The sequence below is a fragment of the Dipodomys merriami genome, unplaced genomic scaffold (assembly GCF_024711535.1).
Source record: "Dipodomys merriami isolate MVZ:Mamm:240054 unplaced genomic scaffold, mDipMer1.0.p SCAF_8, whole genome shotgun sequence".
Lineage (NCBI taxonomy): Eukaryota > Metazoa > Chordata > Mammalia > Rodentia > Heteromyidae > Dipodomys > Dipodomys merriami.
Window position 1 is genome coordinate 47,020,922 of NW_027206401.1, and position 25,545 is coordinate 47,046,466.

At 36.4% G+C, this 25,545-nt stretch overlaps 1 protein-coding gene across 2 annotated transcripts in view; it reads left to right on the plus strand.

Annotated features, from left to right (window-relative positions):
- Map3k7 (mitogen-activated protein kinase kinase kinase 7) overlaps positions 1-25,545 on the plus strand; it is a 66,996-nt gene that overhangs the window by 6,076 nt on the left and 35,375 nt on the right. For both annotated transcript variants that reach the window (XM_070010886.1, XM_070010887.1), the window contains exons 2-8: positions 11,389-11,499; positions 14,960-15,025; positions 16,096-16,141; positions 17,587-17,725; positions 18,856-18,980; positions 21,772-21,900; positions 24,775-24,905. In XM_070010886.1, the coding sequence (XP_069866987.1) occupies positions 11,389-11,499; positions 14,960-15,025; positions 16,096-16,141; positions 17,587-17,725; positions 18,856-18,980; positions 21,772-21,900; positions 24,775-24,905 (747 nt within the window). The remainder of the gene's footprint in view (positions 1-11,388; positions 11,500-14,959; positions 15,026-16,095; positions 16,142-17,586; positions 17,726-18,855; positions 18,981-21,771; positions 21,901-24,774; positions 24,906-25,545) is intronic.

The window sequence follows — 25,545 nt, forward strand, 5'->3', positions numbered from 1 at the left end:
TTACTCTAATACATTTTAGCTTAAAAACAAGAAACAAAAAAAACCTATTTCTTGGTTGATGTCTTTTAAAACCAGTCCTGTAGCCGGGCGCCGGTGGCTCATGCCTGTAATCCTAGCTACTCAGGAGACTGAGATCTGAGGATCTCGGTTCAAAGCCAGCCTGGGCAGGAAAGTCCTTGAGACTCTTATCTCCAATAAACCACTAGAAAACTGGAAGTGGCGCTGTGGCTCAAGCAGTGAGCACTCGCCTTGAGCTGAAGAGTGTAAGGAAAGTGCCCAAGCCCAGAGTTCAAGCTCCATGACCGACAAAAAAAAAAAAAAGTCCTGTATGGATTACTGTATTATTCATTTATCTAGTCGAAAAATTGTGAATACTCTGAAGTATTGTAGATTCATTATTTTGAATGAATGTGTATGGTAGAGAAACTTGTAACTTGAATATATTCTCTTTTTTGCTCTCGATAAAATTGGTTTTGGGGGAAGTAATTCAAAATAATTGTTAGTGATAATGTGTCAGATGAACTATATTATATTCAGATATAGATATAATCTCAAAAGCACATTTGATTTGGACGTTTGAATTAGAAATTTAATAGCAAGTAAAATGTGGCTTTTTTAAAAAGTTGTTTTGGTTTTTGTCACTCTTGGGGCCTGAACTCTGGGCCTGAGCGCTGTCTTTCAGCTCTTCACCTTAAGGCTAGTGCTCTACCAGTTGAGCCACAGCACCACTTCTGGCTTTTTCTGCTTATGTGGTGCTGAGGAATCGAACCCAGGGCCTCATGTATGCAAGGCACTCTACCACTGAGCCACCTTCCCATCCCTTAAAAAAATACTTTGTAATTTGAATTTTAGGTGTTTTATTGCCTGCCTAAGTTGCCAACATATCTCAGAAATAGGCTTCCATGCCACTTTTCTACTGATCTACTTAGTCAATCAAGTGAACTTTGATATGCCAAAGTTAAGAAACAGATAATAATAGTCAGTATTTAGCACTTTGCACTTGAGGGACCTATTGAAGTTGTAGCTTCCAAAGACAGGTTAAAGTATGTCCTGGGCTTTCGCAAAACATCTGGTTGGGAAGATTTGGCAGTCATGAAATTAGAGAAAAAACTAAGAAAAAACAGGTCAATGACAGAACTCTAGAAAGTATCAGGAGCTAAGATGTGGACAGAAGGAAGACAAAGAATTAAGAAGATGAAACTATTTCTTTGTTACTTTTCTTGTTCAATACCATTTTGGTTGTTTTCTAATTTTTGTTACTATAAGTTAATATGAGCATTTTTTTCACACCTGCCTGATTGTTGCTGGGAATTTTTTCCAGAAGTAGATTCCTCAGTCACAATGAAAACACTACAGCTGTTGAAGTGTATTTTGATAGCTATTACTGTCATTGGCAAGTCAGCTAGGATAGAGCATCCAAGACGGCTCACTCATGTCTGCCAGTGTGCTGCCAAAGTCTTCTGGGACCTCTCTTGGACATTCAACCAAAAGCTCAGTTACCCTCTGTGTAGCCTTTACAAAGAAGTTGTGTTTACAGCATGGTGAATGGGTTCCAAGGGAAAGGAAATGGAAGGTGTTAGGCCTGTTGAGCCCTGATTTTGAAAGTCCTTGTGTGTTTGTGTGTGTTGCTACTGATGCTTGAACTCAGAGACCGTGGGGGGTGGAGGGGCTACTGAGGCTTGAACTCAGACTGTGTGTGTATGTGTGTGTGTGTGTGTGTGTGTGTTGCTACTGAGGCTTGAATTCAGACTGTGTGTGTATGTGTGTGTGTGTGTGTTGCTACTGAGGCTTGAACTCAGAGACTGTGTGTGTGTATGTGTGTGTGCGTGTTGCTACTGAGGTTTGAACTCAGACTGTGTGTGTATGTGTGTGTGTTGCTACTGAGGCTTGAACTCAGAGACTGTGTGTGTGTATGTGTGTGTGCGTGTTGCTACTGAGGTTTGAACTCAGACTGTGTGTGTATGTGTGTGTGTTGCTACTGAGGCTTGAACTCAGACTGTGTGTATATGTATGTATGTGTGTGTGTTGCTACTAAGGCTTGAACTCAGAGACTGTGTGTGTGTGTGTGTGTGTGTGTGTGTGTGTGTGTGCGCGCGTGCGTGCGTATGTGTGCATTAGCGGTGTGGCTGCTGCTACTGAGGCTTGAACTCAGAGCCTGAGCGCAGTCCCTTAGCTTTTCCACTCAAGGCTGATGCCCTTCCACTTGAGCCACAGCTCATCTTTCATGAGCCCTGGTTTTGAAAGTCCCTAAACTTCCATTTTACTACAGTTCAAACAGTCTTAGGAGAAACTTGATTTAAAGGAAGAAAATTCCAGTTTTTTTTTTTGTTGTTGTTGTTGTTGTTCTCAGTTAGGGAATAGCAAGGACAGACAGAGAAAAGATTTGATGACGGCTTGATGACATTTATTTTTGAAGACCATACAATAAGCTCTTTATACTTCTGCTAACATCACATCATTCTTAAATTTTATTTTCTTGTAAAGATTCTGTACAGAGAGGTTACAGTTGTGTCAGTAAGCTAATGAGTACATTTCATGTCGGGCATTATCTCCTTCGTTTTTCTCCCACTTTCCCTTCCATCCCCTACCTCCCGCACCCCTGCCCCAACGTTGTAAGGTTCATTTCCAATATCGTGTCTTGTGAGTCTCATTGTTGCAAAGCAAAATGAACCCCAAGATACGGACACAAGAGGTTTTTCTTTGTTGTTCTTTTTAATGTACTATGTGATTTTTTTGTTTGTTTGTTTCTTTTTGTGTGTTCTTCCTCCTATGGTATATCCCTGTTGTCACTGTATTTGATTTTGGTACCTTGCATCTTGAGTATACATTTATATAATTTGGGGAGGAGAAGGGGAATAACAAAATGCTGAAACAAGGTCACAGGATGACCCATTGCAATCACATCATTATTTCTTAAAGAACCTAAGGCTTTTAATGACACCCTTGTCATTAAAAATTCTATTTTGGTCAGGTGCTGGTGGCTAGTGCCTATGTTCCTTGCTACTCAGGATATTCAGAGGATCATTGTTCATAGATAGCATTAGCAGTCAAGTCCATGAGACTCCATCTCCAAAATCAGCAAAAGCCAGGTTGGAGGTATAGTTCAAGTGGTAGAACACCAGCCAAACAAGCAAGCCAAGTAAGTGTTTAGACCACAGTACTGGTGAAAAAACAAAACAAAACAAAAACTCTTGAAGGGCTGGATATATAGTACAAGTAGCAAGCACAGGGCTTTGAATTCACATTCCAGTGCCTAAAATTCTATTTTGACTATAATCTTTTGAAAAGTTGATTGTTGCTATTTCTAATATACTCTCAACTTCTCAATAGCCTTTTCTAATGTTCCCTCTGAGTAGGGCACTAGACAAAAACACTGTCTGTATTTGCTTACCATGACACACATATAAGTAACTTCAATGCTTAGGGCTTTGTATTCTTCTGAAGTGGGAGTAAAAAAAAAATCTAATATATTATCAGGGTTATGATGATATTTACATTTCATATTTCTTTAAAATATAGTATGTTTTAATATTCAGTTTATAAATCACTTTATAGTGTAGTACAATCCTTCCTTAGTATTGGGGTTTTAGGTTCAGGATCTCTTACAGCTTCCAAAATTCCTTATATAAAATGGCATGTTTGCATTATAACCTACACCTATCCTCCCATATACTTTAAATCATCTCTAGATTACTTATAAGAACTAATATAATGTAAGTGCTGTGTAAATAGTTGTTACATAGTATTGTATAGGGAATAGTAACAAGGAAAACATTCTGCACATGTTCAGTACAGATACATCTTTTTTCAAGTGTTTTTAATTCACAATTGGTTAACTATGTGGATGGAGAACTCTAGCATACTGAGTATTGTTTAGCATATAGAAGGTAATAATATTTTATATAAATAACAAAATTGCACTTTAAAACATTTCTTGAAAAGAGTGAGGAGTATACTGTAATGTCGTGTGTGTGTGTGTGCGTGTGTGCGTGTGTGCGTGTGTGTGTGTGTGTGTGTGTGTAATGTCCCATAGCACCTTCTGTCTTTTGTCTATTATGGACATTGTGTATGTGTATAACTACTACTATGACCTATTTACTTCTTAGGTTGCTCAGAAAAGCAGCACATGCTCTTCCACATAACTGATTACAATTTACTTGTAATTTACTTCCCTCTTGAACTCAGTAGAGAGTTGCCATATCAAGGATAATGTGGTTGATCTTAATATAAAATTTATCTTTCAGGTAATTTTTTATTTGGGAAATTTAAAGATTTATCTATTTATTTCCAAGTCTAGTTGTATCACATAAAAGATTTTATTACTGCCCAACAGAATGTCTAAGTCTCTAGAAAGTTGTAAGTAAGATTAACAAGAAGATGGAAGATTCTTTGGTTTATATAATGGCTTCCACTGAAGTTTCTTTGTTTTTTTGGGGGGGGAGTCCGGTCGTGGGGCCTGAACTCTGGGCCTGGGTGCTGTCCATCAGCTCTTTAGCTCAAGGCTAGCACTCTACCACAGCGCCACTTCCGGCTTTTTTCTTTTTGCTTATGTGGTGCTGAGGAATCAAACCCAGGGCCTCATGCATGCAAGGCAAGCGCTCTACCACTGAGCCACCTTCCCAGCCCCCCACTGAAGTTTCTTGTCTTTATTATTTTAGTATTATGGCCTAACACAGTGACCCTCAAACATTACAATCATCTAGAGGACTTGATAAAATACAGATTATTGGACACTCTTCAGGCTTAGTAATTCTGGGTGGGTTGAAGCCTGAGAATTTACACTTCTGTAAATTTCTGGGTGATGCTGATGCTTCCAGATCAGAGACTGCCCTTTCAGAGCCAATACTTTTATTGTTCTATATCTGCTTTCTTGAAATATTTTTTTTCTCGTGGTTTCTTCAGGTTTTCCTGCTGCCTTTTAATGGTTCCTTCTTAATCTTCACTATTTATTTCTTCCCTATTGTATTCTAAAGGTTAGAATTTTCCAAAGCTTAGTTTATAGACTCTAATATCTAGGTATTATTTGGGGGGGGGTTATTCAATTGATTGATTAGAAGTATCAACAACATGGCAAATACTCTCACATTTCTATCTTTTCACATGGCTTCTCCATGGATCTCCTAACTTGCCTTTCTACCTTCTTACTTGCTAGCTACATTTAGATATCAAATAGGCAGCTTAAGCTCTGTTACTGACATTCAACCAAGTTGTTTAGAAAAGAAAAATCTGCTTGCTTCAGTCTCAACCTCAGATAAATCTGTACATCATTCATGACTCATCTCTTCTCCACATGTTCTGCTGGCTTGGAGATCCTCAGGAAGTCTTATTGACTCTACCTCTAAAACACACCCCAGGAATGTCCAGTTTCTATATTGCCCCCAACCTTTTCCTCATAGCTGTTATCTCTTTTTGGGGGCTACTATAATACAGAGTCCCCTTATTTATGTCTTCTAGCTTCCCTGCAATTCTCCATTTGCTTAACATTGCACTGCACTTAGACTGATGTCCAAATTCCTTTTTCTGGTGCATAGAGCCCCACGGTCCAGGTCCTGCTTATCCCTCCACCCTTATCTGCCATTACTTTTTATTATGCACTCCCACTCTGTGCCACTCCACTCACTCTGGAGTATTTCTCTAGGTCATTACTGTCTCAGTGAGGCTTTTGCCTGATTACTCTATCTAAAATGAATGTGAGAGAAAACAAATACACATGTATGTGTGCATACTATTATGTTCCTTCTTGGAACACTTTCTAAAAGGAATATGCTTTTCTTGACTGTGTGTGTGACTTAAGTGGTAAAGCATCTGACCAGATAGTAGAAGGCCCTGAGTTCTCTACCCCAAGAACCAATCAAAAAATATATACATACATACATACATACATACATACATACATACATACATACATACATACATACATACTTTTATAACATCTTTAGCTTTGTATTTATTATTTGTCCATGAGAAGATGAAAAACAGCAAGGGCAAAGATTTGGGTCTGTTTTATTCACTGCCATGTCCTCAGTAGTGCTTAGAATAGTGCTTAGCCCAAGATATGATCCAGATCTCATTGAATAAGGGATGGTTTCATTTCTCCTTAGGGTTTTACATTATGGTTGTTTGTTCTCCTCATCTTGGTTGATTTCCCAGTCATCCAAGAATCAGGTCTTCCCATATTACCTTTGATACTCTTGACTGTCAGCTTAATGGGATTGAGAAGCACCTAGGGTGTGTCTATAAGGGCATTTCCAGAGAGGACTGAGGGAGGTTGGGGAGGAGACCTGCCCTGGATGTGTGCAGCACTCTCAGATGGACTGGAATTATGGGCTGCCCATGTTAGTCTTAAACTTCTTAACCTTACTTCTTACAACATACAGGTAATGGACAGTTCTTTGATTCTTTATTAAAATTTTTTATTATTATAAAGATGATATACAGGTAAAGAGGTAAAAAGTTTTTTTTGTATTTTACCCTTGATATCACTGTATTTATGCCATTTGAAAAAGAGAGCAGTCTTTTTTTTTTTTCCTTTTTTTTTTTTTTTGTCAGTCTTGAACTGAGGGTCTGGGTGCTGTCCCTGAGTTCTTTTGCTCAAGGCTAGCTTTCTACCACTTTGAACCACAATGCCACTTCCAGTTTTCTGGTGGTTAATTGGAGATAGGGGTCTCTCCAGACTTTGTTGTCTGGACTGGCTTTGAATCCTCAGATCTCAGCCTCTTGTGGCTAGTATTATAGATGTAAGCCACTGATACCCACTGAGAAGTCATTTTTGTTATACTGAAATTTAATTCCTAAGCATTGGGGTCCGTGCTCATAAACTTCTTTCATTTATAGTTGTTATTTCTATCATATATTTTAGTGAATGTGTACTATCTAGGACATTTTGCCTTATTGTCATTTTAGATCCTGTTATTATACTGTGTGTAAAGTGATATCACTAATGACAATAGAGGTATCTAGAGGTGTCTTGATGTACCGGTTTTTTATTTCAGGGCATTCTGGACAGTTGCATGTTTTATTCTCATGGTTTTAAGTTGAAAGCTTAGAGTAAGTCATCATCTCATCACTAGGTGGCACTTGTGGATCACAGTAGTCATATGTACCAAATGTGACTCATACACAGACCACAGTTAGACAATATTTGAAATGCCTGTGTAGACATTTTTCATAATAAAAATGCAGCAAAAGGAGGCTTACTAAGTACCAGTTGCTTTAATAAAGTTCCACATAGTTGAAGAATATATTAAATTCTTTGTAATCATTGGCTTGTAGTTAGTGATGATAACAATAGGTAGGCTAGTCTCAGCCAAATGTGAGCATAAAGTTAAGTTTTAGAATCTATTAATTATTAATTTCTTACAAGAGAAATCAGTACTACAACTCCTTTTTCTGAGTCATACCCAACTCTGAGCACTTTTATAGTATTTACAGAAATTCCTGTTTATAACTTAAGAACCCTGTAGATAATAACTAAGAAGAATATAGGCATCTCTGTTTTACTTTGAAAAAAGAATCTCAAAGACATTAACTACTCAGTATTAAGAGCTAATAAGTAGATAAGCTATATCCAAACTCATGTCGAAGCAGGGAATGTTCCATATGTTATTCTCATGGTAACTAGTGACTTCATACCAAAGTGACTGTTAATGCAAATGACAGAAGTTGAATTTAGAGTTCATTGGTAATTCCATGCTCTAAGTTTCAGATTTTGGATTTTGTATTCTCTGAATACTTTCTGACCAAGTGATCTTGGGTAAGTTGCTTATCTTTATTTTATTGCATTGCCAATACTTTTGACAGTAGTGGGATTTGAACTTAGAGCCTTACATGCTTTTTACTGACCTTTAAAATGGAAGAGGGGTAAATATAGTAATTTACAAAAAGCCCATGAAATATTACATGGCACATAACATTCAATAAATTGTAATAATTTGGGTAGCTTTACACATTGAACAATATGAGAAATGTTCATACTACTTTTTATGATTTATGAAGTAGTTTTTGAGTCATGACTAGAGTGTTCATGTCAGATTATAATTACTTGTCCTGGTATGTTCCTTTGTGCTCCCTTTTTATTCTATGAAGTAACTCAATATAGATAATAAGTCATTCAGTCTAGCTGTATTTATTGATGAGTTTTATTATTGATGAGTTTTGTGTGGGTTTGTCTAAAGTGAAAGCTTCTAAGGGAAGACATAACTGTTTTCTGATGTAAAAAGCACGTTTATGATATGTATTATAAATTAGAATTACTAACATTCTGTTTTAAATTGCCTAACATTAAACTATACTCTATCATTTGCTAGCTCTCTACTCATGAGAGTTAGTTTACTTCTTTAAAAGTAGTTGGTTCAGCTGTAAAATGATTTTAGCATTAACACCTGCCTTCTAACACTGTATAAATGAAGCAATCAATGTAAAGCACTTAGCCCAATGCCTACTGTATAGAAGATACATATAAAAGTATAATACAGGGAGATAAAGGCCTTGATACAGGGCTTAGATAAATTGAAAGGTGAGAGATGGAATCCTATACAGTGAGATGGATCCTATACAGTGATAAAAATCTAATGAATTTGTTCTAACAGGTATCAAGCTAATTTTTTGTTTGGCTCTATTGTTTTAAGCATTTCTAGAAATAAAACAGTTTGACAGAACAACAAACCCAGGTGATACACATAGGCTTCAACAATAGTATAAGACTGATATCTATTTATTTATATTTATTTCATGCTGGTCCTAGGGCTTGAATTCAAGGGTCTGGGTACTGTTCCATAACTCTGCTTACAGCTTTTTGGTGGTTAATTAGAGATGAGTTTACTGAACTCAGAGCCTTACTTGCTTTTTACTGACCTTTAAAATGGAAGAGGGGTAAATATAGTAATTTACAAAAAGCCCATGAAATACTACATGGCACATAACATTCAGTAAATTTTAATAATTTGGGTAGCTTTACACATTAAACAATATGAGAAATGTTCATACTACTTTGTATGATTTATGAAGTAGTTTTTTGAGTCATAACTAGAGTGTTCATGTATCCCAGATTATAATTACTGTCCTGGTGTGTTCCTTCATGCCCCATTTTTACTCTATGAAGTAACTCAATATAGATAATAAGTCATTCACTCTAGTGATAGCCAGCTTTATTATTGATGAGTTTTGTGTGGGTTTGTCTAAAGTGAAAGCTTCTCAAGGGAAGCTTTGTACTACTACTACTGCTACTACTACTACTATGACTCTACTACACTAGAGTCATAACTCAGTGGTATAGCACTTGACTTGCATGCACTAAGTCCTGGGTTCAATTCCTAGCACCAACATAAGAAAGTAACAGCAACAAATAAAAAAAAACCTACTAATACATACAAAAACATGATGAACTTAAAAAATAGAGTAAATGAAAGCAACGAGACACTAGAAATTCATTGATACAAAATGTCTAGGAAAAAAAAAATCTATAGAAAAACAGAATAGACTGGTGGTAGGCTAGTGCCGATGGTGAAAATTGATATTAGTGTAAATGTGTAGTAGGCATCCGTCAAGGCAAGAAGATATGAAAACTAAAGGGTTTTTGTTGTTGTTGTTTTTAATGTACTATATGGAATTATTTCTTCTTTCTCTCATTTTTCCTTTGGTTTATCCCCTGTTGTCACTGTTGTTTTTTTTTTTTATTTTGGTATCCTGTATCTTGTATATACATTTATCTGATTTGGGGAAGAAAAGGGAATAACAAAATAGTAAGACAGAGAACAAAGGGTGAACCAATGCAACAGCAATACTCATAAGACACTATATTGAAAATTTACTTTACAATTTGGGGAGGAGGAAAGTGGGAGAAAATGAGGAGGCAGAACACTGTCAAGAAATGTACTCACTACCTTACCTATATAACTGTAACCCCTCTGTACATCACTTTTACAATAAAATTAAATTTTAAAAAACCTATCACTTTGATAACTGGCTGCTGTGTATGTTTGTAAGTGACTAAACTATGTACATCAGATGGATTAATTTCATGATCTCCAAAAACTTAAGTTCTCAATAAGTTATAAAAATAAAGCCAGGAATTAGTGACTCACTCCTAGAATCCTAGCTCCTCAGGAGTCTAAGATATAAGGATTATGGTTTGAAGCCAGCCTGGACAGGAATGTCTGTAAAACTCTAATATAAAAGTAACCACCAAGCCGGGAACTGGTAGCTCATGCCTGTAATCCTAGCTACTCAGGATCTGAGGATCACGGTTCAAAGCCAGACTAGGCAGGAAAGTCTGTGAGACTCTTATCTCTAATAAAATTACCAGAAAACCAGAATTGGCACTGTTGCTCAAGTGGTAGAACACTCGACTTGGCCAAAGAGTGCAGATACAGCACCCAAGCCCAGAGTTCAAGCCCCATGACCACCACCAACAAAAAAGTAACCACCAAAAAAGCTGGAAGTGGTACTGTGGCTCAAGTGGTAGAGTGCCAGCCTTGAGCACAAAAGCTGAGGGACAGAACCCAGGCCCTGAGTTCAAGCCTCCATTACCTGAAAGAAAAAAAAAAAGATGCCATTGGCTTATGCCAGTCTGTAACCCTAGCTGCTCAGGAGGCTGAGATCTGAAGATCACAGTTTAAAGCCAGGCAGGAAAGTCTCCATTTAATGTCCCAAAACCAGAAATGGCACTATGGCTTAAGTGGTAGAACATCAGCCTTAAGTGAACATGTTATGGTATAATGTTCAGGCCCTGAGTTCAAGCCCCAGTGGTAGAACATCAGCCTTAAGTGAACATGTTATGGTATAGTGTTCAGGCCCTGAGTTCAAGCCCCAGTACTAGCATACACACACACACACACACACACACACACACACACACACACACACACACACACACACACACACACACACACACACACACACACACACACACACACCAATGATAACAATATTCCATTGTATAGATAAGAGATAGTATATTTTGTCTTTCATTCATCATGCACGTACTCTTTTATTAGCTATTGTTTTATTCCTTCCACTCAGTTCTCTAATACTACCGTTACTGAAAGCTGTTTTTAATTTAACTTTTTACCTATAATAGCTTAGAATTTTTATATTTATTATTTATTCTTGCTTTATATTTTTCTGAATTAGTTTCTGACCCAATTATCTTTTCTTTTTAAATATTTTTCTGCAATTGATAAATTGCTTTGCTTATGCCTTGATTTGTCTTTTTTGTTTTTAGTTGTACTTGTGAAGAAAAAGGTATCTATGCCATAAACTTTTTTTTAAAAAAGTATGTTTGTCTCCTCAGTTTAGTGTATTTAATAATAAGATTTTAACTTTAGTTTTGTACACTGGACTGAATGTATTTGCTTCTGATAATTCTTGTGGGTTTTTCTTTTAATGCAGGTTGTTGGAAGAGGAGCCTTTGGGGTAGTTTGCAAAGCTAAGTGGAGAGCAAAAGATGTTGCTATTAAACAAATAGAAAGTGAATCCGAGCGGAAAGCTTTTATTGTAGAGGTAAGTTGAGAGGCCATTTCTGCTGGATTTCTTTACATGAGATACTCTGAATTTAAAATTGAGAAAGAGTTATTTCTTGGTGCCATTTTTCTATATACTTGAACATCAATAATTTGATTGAATCAGAGTAATAGCATAGGAACATATTTTTCCCATTAAGTTTGTAGAGAATACATGTTTATTTATTAATTTTTTTTTTTGGGTCCGGTCGTGGGGCCTGAACTCTGGGTCTGGATGCTGTCCCTCAGCTCTTCAGCTCAAGGCTAGCGCTCTACCACTTGAGCCACAGCGCCACTTCCGGCTTTTTTCTTTTTGCTTATGTGGTGCTGAGGAATCGAACCCAGGGCCTCATGCATGCAAGGCAAGCACTCTACCACTGAGCCAACTTCCCAGCCCCGAGAATACATGTTTATTTTTATTTTTCAAGTAACAATAAGGGGGTTGCACCTTAACATGTCCATTTATATGTATAAATGCATTTTGATTAGAATGATCCCTTCCGTCATTTTTCCTTCCCTTCTACATTGCCCCAACCAGTTTTACCAGGTTTCCTTGTTCCACTTTCACAGATATACATTAAGTCTTACGACTTCACCCACTATTCTTCTCTTTATTTATCCTCTGCCTCTCCCTTGCTCCAAGTCAATACATATTTCAGTTTTCTAATACTTTATTAAACTGTCTTTCAGTTTTTCAATGGGATTATAGCATAGAATCTCACTCAAAGTACATACTTTATTTATTTGAATCATTTATATATGCGTATGATCTTACATATGTTTCCCATGTTTATGTTTTCAGGTCTAAGATTCCCCATAACAGAAAGCATATGTCCTTTCTTTTTCTTTTTCTTTTTTCTTTGTCTTTTCTTTTTTCTTTCTTTCTTTCTTTTTTTTTTTTTTTTTGGTCAGTCATGGGGCTTGAATTCTGGGCCTGGGCGCTGTCCCTCAGCTCTTTAGCTCAAGGTGAGCGCTCTACCACTTGAGCTACAGCCCCACTTCCGGTTTTCTGAGTGGTTTATTGGAGAGAAGAGTCTCACAGACTTTTCCTGCCCAGGCTGGCTTTGAACAGTGATCTTCAGATCTTAGCCTCCGGAGTTGCTAGACAGGTTTGAGTCACAGGTGCCCTGCTATGTCCTTTATTTTTCTGAGCCTGCCTTACTTCACACAATGTGATTTTTGTAGCTACATCCATTTCCCTGAAAATTACAAATATTATTTTTCATAATGGATGAATAAAATTCCAGTCAGTGTTTTTTATCACTTAATTTTATTGTCCAATGTATAAATGGCCTCTTCCTTATAAATATGAATTTATTAATTAAGATTTAAAGTATACTCTATGGCATTTTTAAACGTATAACATAGAGAGATGACAACTTCATTATGAAATGATAGCATGTCTGTAATTGGCGAATGCAGATGAATGGTTTAATGCCATCATGAAGGAAAACATCCAAGGAGTCTGGCCTTAGCTCTGTCTCAGTCATAATTTGTGTTTATGGCTAGATAAAGTCATTGATGATATAATGTCTCTAAGGAAATGGCCCCCTTGCATACCGAATCTCTGCCCTCAATGGCAGCGCCTGCGCAGTAGGTGAGGCACCTCCCACTTCAGGCCCCTGATATAAAAGGGCCTTCCAAATAACCAGATGGCTCCATCTACATGATCTTGTCCGCGTGGTCTTTTGGGTTACTTTCTGCCTGGGTTATATTTTCCTTTCAGTGTCCAGTTGGCAGTTTTACAAAGTTGGATGAAATAGCATGTGCTAAATGTTAGAATTCAAAAGTCAACAAGATCATAATGGAATGGGAAAAAAACATAATCAAGACTTATATATGCATGTAATTTGAAGATCAGGAACTGAGGATATGTCTTAGTGGTGGAGTATTTGCCAACGTAAGAGACCCTAGGTTCAATCTCTAGCATCACAAAACAAAAACCAACCAAATTGGTGGTAGGCTGGGGCTTATCCAAGATTTCATAGTACAAATACAGAAACTTGGATTTCTAATACTATTTAATTTTCTGCTTCCCAGAATAACTATTTGAACTTAACCCTTCATTAGTGTTTGCTATTATAACAATCCAGATGCTGTTCGCTGTCTAACTTCTGAAGAACAAACCTACTTTTCTGCTGGGATGCAATAAATTATTCATTGAGCTGTTTGACATCAGGGAAGAGATCTTTGGGCTTAACTTTTTAAGTCATTTTATCCCCACTCCCATTTATTAACCTACATATGTAGATACTTAGAATTACCCACTACTCAGTCTCTTGTAAATTCAATGAAATGAAAATCTGGTTGCCTCTTGGTTTTGCTCACTCCCAGTTTATAATTCAGCTCTTTTATGTATGGTATCAATTACTGCTGCTCATTAGCTTTCAACCTCCAGATGTGTGCTATTTCTCATTTTATGTTGCCTTTGTCATTCTGCGTTTACACCTTAAAAAAATAAAGCAAACAACCATCATCTTAGTGAGGTCTAATAAGTATAGTAAAGAGCCAGGTGTTGATGGCTCACAACAGTTTCCAAGCCCTGAGTTCAAACCCATAGTTACATTAATTTTCTACTAAGCAGAAGTCTAAAGATGTTGTCTGTAAAGAGAGTTTTATAGCAGTTTTTAGTACTATAAAACTAGAAAAGGTTTAGAAGTCTTAATGTAAGTCTGATGCATATGGTCAGTAATAAGGAAGAGGAGGAAAAAGGGAGAGAAGAAAAGCAAAAGGTAGCTCTGGTGGTAGTGGGGCAAGGGTACATTAAGAGAATTTTTGAGATCTAAATCAAAAGAAATGAGTACAGCCAGTCTCCTTCTGACCTCTGAATTACTAGGTCAAAGAAGATTTAAAACAAAGTATAGAGACCCAAGAAAGAGAAATCTACATAAATTGTTGTAGCAGTTCTAAGGTAATAAGACCCTTTACCTTAGGAGTTTTTTTTTAAGTAGAATTGGAGACAGCTATCCACAAATAGTATACATTTTCAGTCAGATAAGCTAGATAAGCAGGATTTTAAGCAACTCATTTAATCCTCTAGACCTTAACTTTAAGGCGTCAGCTTTAAAATGGAATGGTAATTCCTATCTTGCAGGATCACAATAATTACATAGTATCTGTAAAGTAAAGTAGGACCACACACAGAGTAGGGAGAATATTGAGCCATTGTTATGAAGACAAAGGTAACATAATGCCTTAATGATTTTGGCAAAGTCAGTTTCTCCTATGTACTCTTCATAACTCCTATCACCGCATTTTGCATATTGTTTTGGTTATTTACATGTCTATTTTCCCATTTAAATTGTTGAGGGACAATGATTTGGGGCCATTCTGGACAAGCATATGTTAGTTCCAGTGTCTATAGACAGTGTCTATATTAATTACTGAAATAATTTTAATGATGCTGTGAAATTAGGGCCTTAAAAATGATCACTTTAAAAAAAATTCTTAATTTGTTACAGCTTCGGCAGTTATCCCGTGTGAACCATCCTAATATTGTAAAGTTGTATGGCGCCTGCTTGAATCCAGTAAGTTTGCCACTTTTCTCTTGTCCTCTTTTCTTTTTTTTTTTCTTCTTTTTTTTAAATACATTTTTTATTGTGAAAATACTATACAGAGGGACTACAGTTACATGAGTAATGAGTATATTTCTTATCAAGCATTGTTGCCTCCTCCTTTGTTTTTCTCCTACCATTCCTTCCCTCCCACCTCCTCAATCCCTCCCCCCCAGCCTAAATTGTAAAGTTCATTTTTCAACATAGCTCTTGTCCTCTTTTCTATGAAGAATGACATGGCAGATGTATGGAGGTGTGTAATTTATGGCATTATTTTGATCGGCTATCTTATTTTTTAAAAATCATATTTATATTTAAAATCATATTTTAAAATTATATTTATATTTTTAAAAATACTGTTGTATCTTACGCAAATTATTTGTTCCTACTCTTTTAGGAAAAGAATACATTGGAAATGTTATTTTAGGTAGTCTTACTCAGTAACTTCATCTTCTCTTGATAGCCTAGAGTATTAGAAAAATCTCCCAAGATCTTGTGATTGTTTTCATGTTTTTATTGCCATTTTTAGTGGGCTCCTAGAAGACCAGGCCTTAGGTCATAAGTTCCTTTTTTCTTTTAATGTAGGACAGGTTTATATTGTTTATGGTTTCAAGGGCTCGATCCATCATGGTAGAGCATTTCACATCTTAACAGATGGGAAACAAATGCAGAAGGTGACCAAGGCAAGACAATCCTCAGTGATGCTCCCCTGTGACCTGCTTTCCCCAATTCCTACCTTTTACCACCTCCTAATAATGCCATCATATTATGAATTCATTAGGATATTAATTCATTCATTAGGTCAGAGACCTCATGAGCTAACCATCTGTGGAAATACTCACAAACCCAGGTATTTTTCAATCTAATTACAAAAAAACCAGACATAGGTACCTTTTTTTTATTCCCTTTTGTGCCAATGACATGATAAAGACCAAAAGGATGATTTTAAGTTCATTGATAACCTCACTGGTTGAATTCAGCTACCTTTGGCAGGGATTTACGATGTTATAGCTCTGGTTAATTTCAATATGCGTTTCCTTCAGGTGTGTCTTGTGATGGAATATGCTGAGGGGGGCTCTTTATATAATGGTGAGTGTCATTAGACCTGTCTATCTAGTTTACTTTGAAACCTTCTAACATAAATTGTATGTTATTTAATGTTCTTCCATCCATTCCCAAGGAAGTTATTTATTTATTTTTTATTTTTTTATTTTTTTTTTGGTCCGGTTGTGGGGCCTGAACTCTGGGTGTGGGCTCTGTCCCTCAGCTCTTCAGCTCAAAGCTAGCACTCTACCACTTGAGCCACAGCGCTACTTCTGGTTTTTTTTTTTCTTTTTTTGCTTATGTGGTGCTAAAGAATCGAACCCAGGGCCTCATGCATGCAAGACAAGCGCTCTACCACTGAGTCACCTTCCCAGCCCTATTTTTTTAACTACAAAAGAGTAAAAACTAAATAAGAAAAATGTTATAACAATGGTATGTGAAATTTAGAAATTGTAAATGTTCTCAAGCAATAGTACTTTTTATTCTACAGAGAACATTTAAGCAAAGTAAAATTTGTTTTTTTTTTAAATATATTTTAAAGTATCTTTAGACTTATTTAGCTTTGAACTTCCTACTTTTAAAACTCTGGCTCTACTTCCATTTCACTCCACTTTATTTTGCTTTCATTTCAAAAGCTACAATTGTGAAAACTCACTTCACAGAACATTTTAATTGTAAAAGCAAAACTTCATGCACCATTTATTACGGTTGGAAAACAAAGAGGTTTGTTTTCTTTTTTTTGTTTGTTTTTATTTTGCTCATTCTGGGACTTGAAATTAGGGCCTCAACACTATCCCTGAACTTTTTGCTCAACTACTTGAGTCAGAGCTCTACTTCCATTTCACCTCAGAGACTTTCCTACTTAGGCTGACTTTGAGCCATAATTCTTAGCTCCCAGTTCCCTGTAATGCTACATTTACAGGAGTGAGCCATTAGTGCCTGGCAGAAAACAAAATTCTTTGGTCCTAAAAATGCCGTCCTTTTATATAAATGTATTATTGTGTCATAAACAAATTATATTTTAAATTTTTCAGTTATTTTTAAGTTAACATTGTTTTAAATGAATGTTGGCATTTATTGCCCATATGTTTCCTATTGTTAGTGCATATCTAGTATTTCATTGTGGAATTACTAATTTTTGGCTTCAGTACAACTGCAAACATCTAGACAGACTCATCTTGCTTATGTACTGTTTTTCTGCAGCTCTCTTATTTGTGTGAATGTCTGCTTATAATTTAGATCAGTGTGTGAAAGACATCAATTTGAAAGATGATAGTAATGTGTATTAATTTTACTGGACTGGCAGTTAAATGACAGTCATTAATTATTTTTAAATTTTTCCATCTTTTTATTTAGAAATGAATTAAAAGCACTAATGGGAACACATGTAGAAAAGTACTCAGTCATGTGTTCTGCTAGCACTTGCATTCACATTGTATCTTTTGTTATATGCAATAAAGTTCTTTTTAGTTTGTGTGTCTCTTTTGCAGTGCTGCATGGTGCTGAACCATTGCCATATTACACTGCTGCCCACGCGATGAGTTGGTGTTTACAGTGTTCCCAAGGAGTGGCTTACCTACACAGCATGCAACCCAAAGCTTTAATTCACAGGGACCTGAAACCACCAAAGTAAGTTCTAATGCCACATTCTACCGCCTGTTCTCTTCCTAATTGAAAGTAATTGTTACACATGACTTTTCTTTTTCCCTCAGGCTTATTTAAAAAGTTTTACTTTTTACTCACCTTCATCATTTAGTCAATTAGCTTAACTGGAGAGCCTTAGAACTTATATATATATATATATATATATATATATATATATATATATATATATATATATAAAATTTATAATTGAATCTCCATTTAACTGCTGCTGATTATTACTATAGCACTGTTACCCTTCTTTTTTTGTCATCAAAAGTAAAACCTTCTTAGTAAAAGTAAGCTACTTGGTAATTATAGTTGTTGTAATAATTTGACCTTAAGTTGAAGTACCTTCACAATAATAGAAAATAAAATGGGGGCCATTGGGCTGCAAATGGAGTACGTTGTTGTCAATTTGAGCTACAACAGGGAAAAAATAAACAGTATTATTTTTCTTCTGTATTTGTTTATTTTACTTTAGCTTCTTCAACTAGATTCTATAATGTTAATTATTTTTAAATAATATAATTAAACTCCCGGTTTAGGACACTGTAATGTTTACCTACAAGACACTTTTTAAAGCCCATGTTTATTTTAACCAAAAAGAAGTTCAGTGCTGGGCACCAGTGGCTCATGCCTATAATACTAGCTACTCAGGAGGCTGAGATCTAAGGATCGAGATTCAAAGCCAGCCTGGGGAAGGAAAGTCCGTGAAACTCTTATCTGTAATAAACCACCAGAAAACTGGAAGTGATGTTGTGACTCAAGTGGTAGAGCGCTAGACTTGAGCTGAAGAACTGAGGGACAGTGCCTGCCGAGGCCCAGCATTCAAGCCCCACAACCGAAGGAGGGAAAAATGTTCAGGAAAGATAGAGACAGCAAAATGTTCATCTGCAGGGTCCTTAAGTACTTCTAAATTGTGGTCAATTAGTTTTTACTGAATTCCTCTGAACCATTAGGCTGTTACAGTGAACAAGTAACATTTCATAGTCAAGTTTCATCATAGCAAACATATTGTTTAACTCTTTTCTATCTCCACAAATGTCTCTTTTTATAGAATTAAATGTTTGCTTTGTGCCTTTTGGTTGATTGATTTTTTTTTAATTTTTTAACAGCTTGCTGCTGGTTGCTGGGGGGACAGTTCTGAAAATCTGTGATTTTGGTACAGCCTGTGACATTCAGACACACATGACCAATAACAAAGGGAGTGCTGCCTGGATGGCACCTGAGGTGTTTGAAGGTATATGGCAAAAGTATGATATAACTGATACCTATAACTCCTTGTGAATATGCTATATTTATAGACTGTTCCTCTTTTCTATAGCTTTACTTCTTCATAATACCTAATCATAATATATACTGAAGCCTAATAAACCCAAATTTTATGACAAAATTTAAATATTATTGCATATTCTATGTAGATTCATGTATATACATAGTTATTGTTCGTAGATTCTGTAATTGCAAAACTACCCACTTGCTCACTGAATACATATCCCAGTGTGAAGTCAAAGAATGCGATGCTTTGCCTTCTTAATTTTTAGTCTGTTTAGAGCCCCTTTACCCCTGTGTGATTTTTTTTTTTTGTCGGTCGTGGGGCTTGAACTCTGGGCCTGGGCGCTGTCCCTCAGCTCTTCAGCTCAAAGCGAGCGCTCTACCACTTGAGCTACAGCGCCACTTCCCCCTGTGTGATTTTTGTTGGTGATTTTGCTTTTCAGAATGGCTTCAAATATAGTCTGCCTAAGAAGAAGAAGGTTGTAAATGTGTACCTTAGTATCTGAAAATGTATCTCTTAGGTAATGTTCTTTCAGGCATGATTTACAGTGCCATGAGTTCAACATTAGTGAATCAGTAACAGATGTTAAATAATGTGTCTTTTAACTGTAACAAACAAAACAAGGTTGTATACTGACTCCCTGACAAAAATTTCATGACCAGAGGCACACAGGAATACACAGCCCTGTACTTCCCGTAGGAACAATGATTCATTGTTCACCATGACTCAATGAAACCTAAGTGACAACAAAAATGAGAATCAGCTGTGTTTTTCTATCTTTTATATTGTTTTCTACCAATTAAAAATGAGCAGCCCTGAGACAACCAGTTTCCAACCTTAAAAAAAAAAATAAGAGCCCTAAAGTCAAAAAGAATGTAATTCAGGTATAAATAGCAAACTAAGAACTAGAAATAATAAAAGGTAGACTCATCTTTACTTTGTTTTATACCTCTATTTCTCAAGTTCTAAAAGCATAGTTCATTTGCTGTTTCTCTACAGAAACATCAAATTATCTTTTAAATAAGAGAATTTGAACTGAAGGTGAGTTGATTTATATTTTAGGAACTCTGAATACCCACCAAAAACAGACTGTGGTTATGGTTTTCGTCTTTTATTTTTTATTTTTTGTGAATTATGTTGTTTTTAACCATCCCAGATGCAAAAAATGTTATTTAGTCACTTGAATAGTTATTTTACTCTAAAATTCAGTTAAGTGACTACACAATCAATACAATTTAAGTAATGCCTTCTGTTTCACACACAGATTTTATATATATATATATATGTATATATATATACATATATATATATACACACATTATATATATATATATGTAGACATATACACACACACACACACACACACATTATGTTTGGAATTTTTGAAAATCATTTACTAAGATTCCTTTTTGTGGGCTGGGAAGGTGGCTCAGTGGTAGAGCGCTTGCCTTGCATGCATGAGGCCCTGGGTTCAATTCCTCAGCACCACATAAGCAGAAGTGGCGCTGTGGCTCAAGTGATAGAGCACTAGCCTTGAGCTAAGAGCTTAGGGACAGCACTCAGGCCCAGAGTTCAAGCCCTACCGCCCCCCCCCCCCCCAAAAAAAAAATTCATTTTCGTGAGCTACATTGTCACAGTGCTCTCTTGGAGAGCAAAAAAGATTTGTTTATGCAGAAGAGTAAAAATTACTTTTGTCTGACACAACGAAGACCAGACTCTTAGGCTATATAAATCTCTGCATTTCTGAAAAAAGTCACTTGTGCTCAAATGAGCACAATTGCTGTTGCAATACTATATTGTTGTGTATTGCTATCAGTGCATGATTACTCATTCTTAGATAAGTTGGCTTTGAAAGATGTTTTGTGTAGTTAATTTTGAGGACTTTTTGGCTATTTTTTTTGTGCTGCTTTATCCATCAACGTGGTAATTCTGTGAATTTTGCCACATAATCTCTTTACTCTGCTGAAATTTCTTATCCAAAATTTTCATTACTTACATGTTTACTTTTAAGTTTAAATGTTAAGAATTTATTATTGAAGTAAAAGCAACAAAAAGAACCATCTTTTCCTTTGATACTGGAATAGGGATCTGTCAGCGAATGGAGGATTTAATTTAAGATGAGCAAATTACATAGCATAGGATTTGAACTCAGTAGTAAAGTATATGTGCTTTGAATTTTGATATGATTTGATCACCATCACTACAAACAAAAAAATTACAGAAAGAAATGTGCACATTTCTGCTCCATAGAAAGTATGGGTCTACATCCATAGAAAGAAAAGCTGTGGCACTTTATGAAAAAGTAGAAAATAGCTGACTTTTAACTGATTTTCTGAAGTTATGTGTGTGTGTGTGTGTGTGTGTGTGTGTGTGTGTGTGTGTGGTGTGACACACATGCTCAGCTTTTTCATTCACATCTGCTACTCTACCACTTGAGCCATGCCCCCAGTCTGGCATTTTGTTGGTTAATTGGAAATGGAGTCTCAAGTGTTTTTCTGCCTAGTCTGGCTGGCTTCAGACTAAGTAGTAGAGATTACCCAGAGCCAATGGCTCTGGGTAACATACTTGTAATACTTAATTTATTTTTAAAAATGTGTTTCTTAAAGATTTAAGGTACTTCAGAAGGAGTAATTTCTTAACTCTATGGTCATACCTTGTTTTTGTTTTAGATAGCCATTCTTAAAATTTACCAAAGCAATTGTTTCTGTAAGTCATATAGGAAAATATCTCAAGATTCTGCTGCTTTTTTTTCTAGGTAGCAATTACAGTGAAAAGTGTGATGTCTTCAGCTGGGGTATCATCCTGTGGGAAGTAATAACACGTCGGAAACCCTTTGATGAGATTGGTGGCCCAGCTTTCCGCATCATGTGGGCTGTTCATAACGGTGTGTAAAAGCAAAATTGTGTTTCCTATTTGGAAGATTCTTCTTGTCCTCTTCCCCAAGGAAGACTTATTTATCTGTTACATTGAAATATGTAATTCTAACTGGGCTTGGTGGCTCATGTCCATAATCTCAGCTACTCATGAGGCAGAAAAATAGAAGGATTTGGATCAAAGTCAGCCAGATCAAAATGTTAGTAAAACTTCATGTCAGTAAAAAAAAGTCAGGCATGGTGTTCAGCTATGCGGTAGACATAAGTAGAAGATGGTAATCCCAGGTCAGCCCAGTCAAAAATGAGACCCTATATGAAAAATATCCTAAAGGTCAAAAGGCTATCACATGGCTCAGGTGATAGAGTGCCTGCCTAGCAAACATAAAGCCCTTAATTCAATGTCCTCTCCACCCCGCCCCCCAGCATGTATGTATGTATGTATAATTTGTTGTTACGCGACTCCTTTGTATTTCCAGTCTCTGTTCTGAGCCCCCGAGTCCAGCAGAGCAGTGGTTAACAGTCTTGGTCTCCACGTGGGAAAGAGGACATTTATTGGCTGTGCTCTGATTAGGGAAAAGACATCAGTGCTTATCCAGAGCCTGTTGTCTTTCACTTAGGTATGGAGAAGGATTGGATTATACTCTGGAAAAAACAAATATATAAGTAAGGGTCACGTGATAGAACACACTTACAAATAATACTAGTTACTTTAGAGGTGGAAATAGGAGGATCATGTTTAGTGATCAGCCCAAGCAAAAAGTTAGTGAGTCTCATCTCAGCCAACAAGCTGGGTGTAATTGTGTGCATCTGTAATCCAGGCTGTGCGTGAAACAGGAGGGTTGAAGTCTGAGGCTGCCTCCAGACAAAAACTCAAGGTTTATTCCCACCCCCAAAAAAACTAAAGCAAGAAAAGCCTAAAGGTGTGGGTCAGTTAGAGTACCTGCCTAACAAGCACAAGGCCCAGAGTTTTAAAACAATAAATTTCTTGTGTCCTTAAGATAGTTGGCTCTGTAGTTCTTCTGTAGTCTCTTTCTCCTGGGGAGGCGAGTGCCCCACCAAGAAGAGAAAGAAAAACTATCAGTAGAGTTGTTACTTAAAGAACACAAAATGCTTCACTACCCGTTTTTTATAGAGTTAAGCACTGTTGCCTCGTTTCACAGATCAGGAAACAGATCTTGAGCTTTATTACAAGACCTGTCTAGGGTCAGAAGATTGGTAATTGGAGAGCTGACTCAAATCTAGGTTTTTCAGACTCAAGTACTCATATTTTTAAATCATATTGACTTATGGGCTGTGTTCTTGAATCCCTGTTACCCTTTTATAGTGCTAGTAATTATTCATGTGATGTTAAAATGGATTTTTTGGGTGGGGGGTCAGTCATGGTGCTTGAACTCTGGGTCTGGGCACTGTCCCTCAGTTCTGTCAGCTCAAGGCTAGCGCTCTGCCACTTGAACCACAGTGCCATTTCCAGCCTTTTCTGCTTATGGGGTGCTGAGGAATTGAACCCAGGGTCTCATGCATACAAGCCAAGCACTCTACCACTGAGCCACCTTCCCAGCCCTTAAAATGCATTTTCTTCATTAATAAAGTTACCCCATGCTTGCTTTGTCAAACTCTTTATAAAGAAGAATTATTTTGCTGACTTTGGCATCCATCTATTTTCTTTAACTTCATGGTAATCAATCCTGATGAATGCATTATGCTGCACTATTCCACAAGTGATGAAGATAGAGGTCTGCCTATTTGGGTCATTCATAGACTGGCCAAACAGTACCATCCTCTAGCACCCTCTTGGTCATTTTCCTAGCTTCCTTTTCCGTCAGTGATGTTTTTGCCTGGGGTGTCACTGCAGACAGTACTAGAGCCTAGATGAAGACATGTTGCTTTCTCATCTCTCCACTTGTCAGTAAATACTAAATGTCAATGAAGTGAGGAGTAAAAACACTAACTTTTTCATTGATTAAATTGCATAAATTCCATTATATTTGAAGCCTTTTAAGTGGGGACATTACCAATCATGTTATAGGCTTAATAATTGTAAGTTGCAGTTTTCAACTAGTGAAGTGATTGATTTACCACAGTCAAAAGGTCTGTTTCCCACAAAAGACTTAGTTGCAAGTTGCTACAATACCTTATTAGCTGACTACTTTTTGATAATGGGAGATGGTTTTTAGACACATATTTGCAATTTAACAAGTCAAATATTATGGTTCTCAATCTTAGTATTATAATAAGGTGTTGTAAATATTATAACTTTTTGAAAAGTGGACTTTTCATGTAATCCCATTTTTTGCATGTAACCCCCAGCTACCTGGGAGGCAGAGATAGGATGACTGTGATTCGAGATTAGTCCAAGCAAAAAGTTGTTAGCAAGACTCTCTATCAGCCTAGCATGGTGCATGCCTGTAACTCCAGCTATGTGGCAAATATTGATAGGATGATTTGCCGCAAGCAAAATCACAAAAACCTGCGGGCATCATGGCCGAGTTCAAACTCTAATACCACAAAAAGAAAAGGGGGGCAGGAAAGGAATAGTGGGAGAACAACAAGGGAGGAGGTAACAATGCTCGACAAGAAATGTATTCATTTCCTAACTCATGTAACTGTAACCCCTCTGTACAGCATCTTCACAATAAAATAAAATTATAAAAAGAAAAATAATAAAAAGACTTTCCCTTTATGAAGCTCTACATGGATAGATTAAAGAGCAAAGAAAAAGTACTTTCCATGATCAATTTTTATATGTATGTGTATTTATATTACAACACATTTTAAATAACAAGATGTATTGTATAAATACTGCTTTGGAAATGCATATTTTTTTAAAAAAGTGTAACATCCTTTGGGTAAATGCTAACTTTTCCTTCTCTAATTTTTAATTATAGGTACTCGACCACCTCTAATCAAAAATTTACCTAAGCCCATTGAGAGCCTGATGACTCGTTGTTGGTCTAAAGACCCTTCCCAGCGCCCTTCCATGGAGGAAATTGTGAAAATAATGACTCACTTGATGCGGGTATCATCCTTCTTTTGAGGGGCTTTTGGTTTAGGGGGATTAAATATAAATTGAGTTTTACTGCTTTCTGCTTTCCAAGCCTTTCTGCATTTTCCAAGTTAACGTAGTCATTTATATTGTATTAAATCAGAAGAAACATTTTTTTAGAAAAAAAATAATTGAACTTGTTTGTAATGAAAAGGTTTCTGGACTTACTACTTTTTGTATAGTACTTCATTGTAGACATATGTGTTTGTTTCTGGACCCATTACTCATCTGTAATATGTGGGAAACTGAATTAGAAGATACTGAATTATTTTCTGATAACTGGGTTAGATGATACTGAAAATCTTCACAAGACATATATTATGACTAATAATGCTAAACTAAATTTTTAATTTTCTGATTGATTTTCATCAAAAGTCACCTCATTTTTCAGTGCATTAGAAGGGTTGCGTTCTCAAATACATTTATTACAGTGAATTTTGATAGTTGGGGTTTTTTGTATTTTCAGGTTTTTCATGCTCCAATAAAAACCTTAAGATTTTTTTCTAGAACATATGGAACATTTTAATTTCAAAAGAACCCTTTTAAAATAGTGGTCAAATTTTTCTGTTGTACAAATCAAAACTTGGGGATTAGTTGAAGTAGTTAAGGCTTT